Genomic DNA, 7,794 nt, shown 5'->3' with positions numbered 1-7,794 from the left:
TACAGAGCATTTTCATATACCCCACTCCAGATTCCCCCATTATTAACATCCTACATCAATGTAGTACATTTGTTATAACTGATGAACCTATAGTAATACATTATTTTTAATCTGTTTTTTAAAGATTTTATTTACTTATTTTTAGAGAGAAGGAAGCAAGGGAGAAAGAGAGGGAGATAAACATCAATGGGTGCTTACCTCTCACACACCCCTAGGGACCTGGCTGGCAACCCAGGCATGTGCCCTGACTGGGAATTAAACTGACAATCCTCCCTCAATCCACTGAGCTACACCAGCTAGGGCTAGTAACACACTATTATTAACTAAGATCCGTATTTTGTTTGGATCCCCTTAATTTTTACCTAATGACCCTTTTCTGTTGCAGGACCCCAGCCAGGATGTCACATTACATTTAGTCGTATCTCCTTAGGCTCCTTTTGGCTGGGACAGTTTCTCAGAGTTGTTTTTGATGACCTTCATAGTTTTAAGAAGGCTTACCACTATGGAGGTTGACTTTGATCACTTGGCTGCAGTGATCAAAGGTTTCTGCACTGTATAAGTAGTCTCTCTATTCCCCCTTTCCACACTCTACTATTTGGAAGGAATCCACTACATGGAGCCATAAAGAGTTAGGCTTCCCATCCTTGAGAGCAAAGTGTTTACACAAATTATTTGGAATACTTCTACTTGGGAGATTTGTCTCTTTTCTTACATTTATGTATTAAATTATTTATATCTTTTCTCCCATATAATTTATTAAATTATGTGGAGTTTTAGATATTTATCTTCTACTTTGGGTCATAATCCTATACTACATTATTGATTGATTGATTGAGTGATTGTTCAACTTGTTCCATATTTAGCCATTGGGAACTCTTTTACTTTGATTCTGTGACTGGTTGACATCTATCCATCAGGTGGAGTTATTTTGAGCACTGTTTTACCTTTTGGCACTACAATATCATTCAGGCTCCTCTTGTATATTTTCTCTATTGCTCTAGTCCTAGAATCAGCTGTTTCTCCAATGAATATTTTTACTGAAAAATGGCATTAGAAACCAAGATTTGGGCAACTACTCCTTGCTACTTGGGTGTCATTACTTCTAGGTCATCTCAGCTGAGAGAGCAAAGAAATATGTGTGTGCATACTAAGCTATGTATATAAACTTACCTAAATATTTTTATATATAACATCTGCATCTACACTAAGCCAAACGTGATTTTATACTGATGTATAATCAGTATAAACTTCATTCCCTTATCACATGGGTCATTCTAGCACCTCCCCCCAGCTTATGTATTTTCCCACTCCAACAGTGAAAAATTGATAAGAACTATCAGCAACTGCTAAGAACCATCTGCAATCCACTTATTTAATTTTTAATTGATTTAAAAAATTCTAAATGTTAGGATCCATTAATGGCATTATTCCTTCTGATACTCCAATTGTTCCAAATTTGGTTAGTGGGATTCCTTTCAAGCTGTGCTCTCTCAAACTTTCTCCAGTCTTTGAGCACCTTATTGTTTTCTTTTTTTTGTTTTAATATTTTATTTATTTATCTTTAGAGGGGAAGGGAAGGAGAGAGGAAGAGAAACATCAATGTATGGTTGCTTCTCGTGCATCCCCCACTGGGAACTGGCCCCTGCTGGGAACTGGCCTGCAACCCAGTCATGTGCCCTGACTGGGAATCGAACCATGATCGTCTGGTTCACAGGCCCACGCTCAATCCACTAAGCTATACCAGCCAGGGCACCTTATTGTTTTCTGGCATGAAGAAATGCTGGATTTACCTTCTACTCCCCTTGCCTTAGATATAGAATCAGTCATATCTTTAAGGAGCCCTAATCCACCCTCTTTATTGAGATATAATTTACATAACATACAATTTAGCCATTTAAAATATACAATTCAATGGCTTTTAGTATATTCTCAAATATACACTATAATTTATTATATTTTCAGATATATACTATAATCATCACAATTTTAGAACATCTTCATCACCACCAAAAGAAACCCCATATCTTCTATCATCCCTTAATATTCTCATTTCTACCATACCTAGATCATGATGACATGTATCTTCAGAGTCTGGTGTGGTCTGTGCTTGTATTTGAGTGCATGAGTACACATCCAATTGGCAACTGTGGGTTTAGCAGGAGAAGTGGCCATATCTGGGAAGTCATGGTCACACAGGATCTAAAGCAGAGGACAGAGTGAGTCTCCAAATGAGAGGACAAGAGGAGATTGATCACATTGCCCATATCTGGGAGTAGGGGTTGGGAGAGGTAGGGTGAACTCCTGATGATCATTTGTGGAAAACCAATGATACAAAAAAGGTAATAACTAAGAATGCAGGTTCTGGAGTCCAGTGTTTGAGTCTTAGCTCTGTAACATATAGCAGTGTAATTCTGAGTAATATAAAGCCTCAATTCCATTGTCTGTGTAACACCTAATCCCTGGCTCATAGGTTGCAGGAACTCAAGGCACAAGTAGTTGTGGTCAGTATCAATCAATGGGACTTACATAATCTTGGTGGAGGTGGAGTGCAGTGTCTGGTCAAGGAAGCCTCTTCAAGGCAGAAGGGAAAGAGTCCTCCACCATACTTCTCTGGGACAATGTCCTTGGGTGAGGCCTACTGGACCCCTCCAAGACCCTGGAGATGGGATTTTCTGGGTGTGCCATTCAATCCCTCCCTCTCAGAGATGAGTACTCAAGTTAGGTGGCAAAGGGAGACCTTCTGGATAGGAAATCCACTACAGAGCCTTAGAGAATACTTGAAAAAGAATATACATAAAAGGATTAAAAAGATACCCAAAGAAATTCAGGGGGCTATTGTTATAATTTTTATTTGGGGGACTAAAATAAGCATGAGTAAAACTTTGTATGAGTAAAACTGTACCCATTTTTTTTGCCTTAAAATTACAAATACTCAAAATGCCTATTTAAATAATTTAAATAATTTATAGATATCTCAAAGTGAAACAATTATGGAGGTGGGATCCAAAGCAATGCCCAGCTGTCCTGATGTTTAGTAATTCTCTAGTTGTGTTATTGCTGACATGTTATAATGGTCATGGTGATGTTTGTTATTTACACTAAATTTTAACAATCAATTTTCTCCATATACAGGAATACCTTCATTGACCACTTTCAAGAAGGACCAGGGAAGGGGCTAGTGTTTCTCTGTTGCATTTTGCTATCAGGCTCTGTGCCCATCAAAACAATAAATAGGCTATCCTTCTTATTCTGATTTCTAATATAACCCAAACAATCAATGATTATTGTTTTGTGTTATCCTAATCAATTGCAAGTATTTTCTGAGGTTATATAATTTTAAATAGCACTGTCAGGTGTTCTGTAACTCCTTTATTTGAATTTACAATCTATGAATGAGCCAACATAAAGATATCAAAACCTTTAGCAACTAAAACAAATGAACAGTAATTCAATAATAGTAATAATCACAAGAGTTGAGCTATAAAGTTGTTTCTTAGCAGTTAAAGTGAACATGATCATTAGAAAATGTAAAAAGACACAAGAGGAAGCAGTTTCCCCTTGTCCCAAACTTCAAGAGAAATTTCACAAGTGCTATTTTTACAAAATATAAAGTACTCTCAATAACATTCCCATAGCAGATGCTATACACCTAAAACAAAATAATATTGAATGTAAATTTTAATTGAAAAATAAAATTGGAAAAACAGAACAAAAATGTAATCAATGTGCAATAGCAGAAATTTGTGTGGCAGTGTGAGTATGCTCAAAGCAGCATATTTTTCAAACAATATTTCTAAACACCTTTTCTCTGTTGAGATTTGATAAAAGCTAGGTAGGAGAAAATTCTAAGCAAGGGACTTTGATGAGCACCTTCTAAGTGATCTGCGTTTCTGGTCCAGGAAGGAGCCATCTGCTCTAAAACCCACTGAACACAGCATTTGGATGAGTCCCTTTTGTTAATACCATGGCGCCTTACTGGGACTCCGGAAGGGCCATCTTACCAGCTTGAGTCGGTGGGCTTAAGGGCCCCTGTTGTTATTGGCTGTTCTCACTCCCTCCTGAACTCCATAGACTAAGCATCACGTATGTTTACAGACACGCTTAACCGGTAACCCGTGGTTCTCAAGAGTATGAGTAATAAACCACGGTTCCGCGCAGAGCTGCTACCCTGCCAGCGAAACCTGAGGCATTTTAGTCTACCTTCCAAGCTAACACAGAACCCCAGGGAGTGCCGGGAGGAAACTCCCTGCTGGGACTTCTTACATATAACTATTTTACACCCTTGGAGAACTACTTTTCCCTTGTCCTTTCTGGACAAGCCATTACAACTGGTGTCAGGAAACTGAGGCCTGGAACAGTCCGATAGGGAAAGCTCAGTTACTGGGTCCGGGCGTGGCGAGTCGTGGAGGGGCGGGGCCTAGAGCACCCGCCAGCGAAGCTCCGGGGACTGGGCCCTGCAGTGAGGCTCGGGGCGGGGCCTGGGCGTGCCTAGCGGTGTGAGCGTGGCGGGGGCGGGGTAGCAGGCGCAGGCCCGCGCTGTAAACAGACAATATGGCGGTGGCAGTGGCACCTGGGGCATTGGTCGCTTTGCGGGGCAGCCGCGCACACTTGGCAGCCGCTTGCTGTGCGCCGCTTGGCCCTAGGTGGAGACTGCCCGGCTCTTTTACTGGCCCGCGGATCGGTCGGGCGATCTGGGTCCGGGGCTGGACGCCCGCGGCCGGGGGGACTATCTTGCGGCGGGGTTACAGCTCTGAGTTGAAGACGGAGGACGAGCTGAGGGTGCGGTACCTGGAGGAGGAAAACCGAGGTGAGTGACACGGCGCTGGCGGCCCCGGGTCCTAGGAATGTGTTGCAAGGTCGTGGTGAGGCTGACGTCATTGGCCCTGAGCGCCCGGGGTCCAGGTCCCTCTTTTGCCCTACTCGAACATAGATTGCACTGGTTTAGCGCTTCCAGTGCCTAGAAATCTATTGAATACTACAGGGCAGCTTACCTGTAAAAGTGGCCCCGCTCAGCGCCGAAGACAAATGCGGTTTACGTCCTCATTTCTAGACTAGCTAAGGTCAGTAAACCCGGTGTGTGATATTTGCTTCTAGGTTTTGTTCTTGCTCTGTAATTCTTGCTTTCTGTGAACTCAGATGTTTGTGGGTAGTTTTAGAATCTCCAGTGAGAATGCCGTTTATTTTGAAGGGCATATTTTAAATTTAAAGCCTTTCAACTGGAACAGTTTTTCCCTTTGTCCATTTTATTCTAGAAAGTTAGTTTGGGGATACTATTTAACTTCAGTTAAACAATTTTGAGCACTTTTTTCGTCTTCCCGTTACTGTACCCCGTGCTAAGCTCTTGAGACAAAATTGTGGATGATAGTGATCTTGCCCTTGAGGTGGGAGGAGACGGATGTAGCAATACAATACAGTGGGAGGGAGGTCTGTGGAAGAAGGTATCTGTCATTCTTGAGGAATTATAGTTGAAGCTATATTCCTTTCAGTTTCCAGGTGAGGAAAACCTAAAGGGGTCATGAAAGGTGTAATAGCACTTTGCCAGAGGACTAGTCATTTAATTTTGACTCACAGTTAATTGAGCATCTATAGTCTCTTAGGCAGAAGTGTAAAATGAGTTAAGTCATGATTGCTGTCTTTAAGCAGGTCCTAGAATAGTGAGGAAGATATTGGTGATTGTAAGGCTGTGTTAACGTCAAAGGTTTGGTGAGAACACAGGGCAATCATATCCCTAAGGCCCATATGATTGGTCATTTGGAGGAAATTGGAAGATTTGAGAGGTTAGGGTTTTGCCAGATGAAACAGGTTCCATGGCATTCCTTACTAGTCAGTGGAATTGGATATTAGTGAGGGTTTTTAAAGCAACTCTTCTGTGCCTCAACTTCCTTGTGTGTGAAATAGGAAAAATAATACCAACTTTGTATGGTTGCTGTAAAGATTAGATGGTAATGTAAATTGCCCACCAAATATCTGACTAAGAGTGGGTGCTGTGGAGTATGATGGGTTATTTCATTTGTTATTTGTTTATTTCAGACAGAGACAAGGGTGGAATATGAGCATGTGTTTTGGGGAAATATCATAAGGAAAGTGTGTCATGACAGGCAAAATACTGAGAAATTTAGCTGGAAAGTAGGTTGGCACTGGAGTGATCAAAGATGTGAATGCCGCCGACTTTTGGGTAAGCTTAGTTTCAGTGGAATTTCAATTACATTAGGTGTAGCAACTATACATGAGATACAAAAGGATTGCAGGTACAGTTAGCAATTTGCATCATGTTCTATATATTTTTTATCTTTATAATTTAACGAATTCCAATTGAAAATGTTTTCATAAAATATCTGGAAATTCCTTAAGTTAGGACCTAAAAGGATCAAAGAGAAGAAATTAGAACATACAATTTGATTAATTCAGATGCCTCTAGTTACCTGAAGTAACCTGTAAAAGTCAGGTATTGGAACATTACAGTTTCTTAAGAAAATTGACCCAGCCTCCTCTAGGAATTGGCAAGAATTGACAGCTCAGGCTTAGCTGAGTACACTTTGTTTTACTATCGAATCAGCAATAAGCAGTGCAAATTAAAACATGAGGACAAAGATATTGCTATTGAAGGGGTCTCCCTGGTGCTTCTGCTTCTCATAGAGGCTAGTTCAAAATTTGGTTCTCTTAGGCAATCTGCAAGGAGTATTAGAACTCTGAAACTGCTCCCTGTCCTTGTAGGTAGAGGTGGGTGAATGCAAGTACATCAACCCTCATCTGTTATTTGGGTCCCCTATTTGTAATTTGTTGTGGAGGCACAAGGATATATGCCAGGTTTCTTTAGTGGTCATTTTTTGCATTGTCCAACCTTACTTAATTCTGGTCAGCAGTCCTGGTCATGGTTTACAGTGGTCTCTCATGGCCTTGGGCAACAGCCTTCTTTATAAGTTAACTGGTCATTCTTTTTCCCAGTTTGTTCTTCACACCTAGCACTGGATTACCTTTTTTCAAGGCCAAGAATCACTTCTCTGCTCATTTAAAAACCTCTGGCTTCCTATTGCCTGCATGTCCTTGCAGCTGGCAGGCCTTTAGCAGCACCTAAGCTTTGCTGTTTTGCTGTTTTGCTGTTTTGCTGTTTTGCATTCAGGTGAAATGACCTGTTCTTCCCCTTACCAACTTTCTCACAGTCTGGCAAACTTCTCATCATTGTGACCCATTTCAAAGATCATCTTTGTGAACCATAGTGGACCAACTGCTGGCAGAAATAGAGCAAACAGGTACATGCATAATGCAAGTCATTCTTAATACCTGCCTCTTCCGCCTTGTTCACATTAGATTTTCAAGTCTTCCGGAGTGTCTTTGAAATCTTTCCACTTTACTCTGTGTTCTTTACATACCATTCTTGTCCAAGCCAGCATTGTCCCAGGTAGACTGTTACAGAAATCTCATAGCTGGTCTTCCTTCCTACACCTACTTGGTTTTCTTTTTAACAGGTTAGTTCTTTTCCTGTGTTTTTCTCATGTTTTTAAATTATACTTTCATATATTTTATGGCATGTGAATTACATCTTGATCTTAATTGAGATGTAATTCGCATGCCATAAAATTCAAAATGTGCAATTATTTTTACTGTATTCACATAATGTATTCACCAAAATCTAATTTTAGAACATTTTTATCAATGCAAAGAGAAACCCCATTCTATTTAGCAGTGACTTGACTTCCCATTGTCATAGCTCTGCTGCCCCCAAATTAGACCCACCTACCTACTTTCTGTCTCAATAGATTTGTCTACTCTGCTCATTTTATATAAAGAAATCAC

General features: G+C 40.6%; 1 protein-coding gene across 6 annotated transcripts in view; it reads left to right on the top strand.

The window, feature by feature from the left end:
* The first annotated feature begins 4,487 nt into the window (after positions 1-4,487).
* AUH (AU RNA binding methylglutaconyl-CoA hydratase) overlaps positions 4,488-7,794 on the top strand; it is a 206,620-nt gene continuing 203,313 nt past the window's right edge. For 3 of the 6 annotated variants that reach the window (XM_037041283.1, XM_037041267.1, XM_037041275.1), the window contains exon 1: positions 4,489-4,807. In XM_037041283.1, coding sequence (XP_036897178.1) covers positions 4,552-4,807 — 256 coding nt within the window. In that variant the 5' untranslated portion in view covers positions 4,489-4,551. Of the gene's footprint in view, positions 4,808-7,794 lie in introns of all 6 variants that reach the window. The other 3 variants (XM_037041259.1, XM_037041250.1, XM_037041286.1) reach the window with 3 other exon arrangements.

The sequence above is a fragment of the Sturnira hondurensis genome, unplaced genomic scaffold, assembly GCF_014824575.4.
Source record: "Sturnira hondurensis isolate 20B ecotype Veracruz unplaced genomic scaffold, ASM1482457v3 Scaffold0000460, whole genome shotgun sequence".
Taxonomy (NCBI): Eukaryota; Metazoa; Chordata; class Mammalia; order Chiroptera; family Phyllostomidae; genus Sturnira; species Sturnira hondurensis.
The sequence above is the reverse complement of the archived record's forward strand: the minus strand, read 5'-3'. Positions and strand labels throughout refer to the sequence as shown.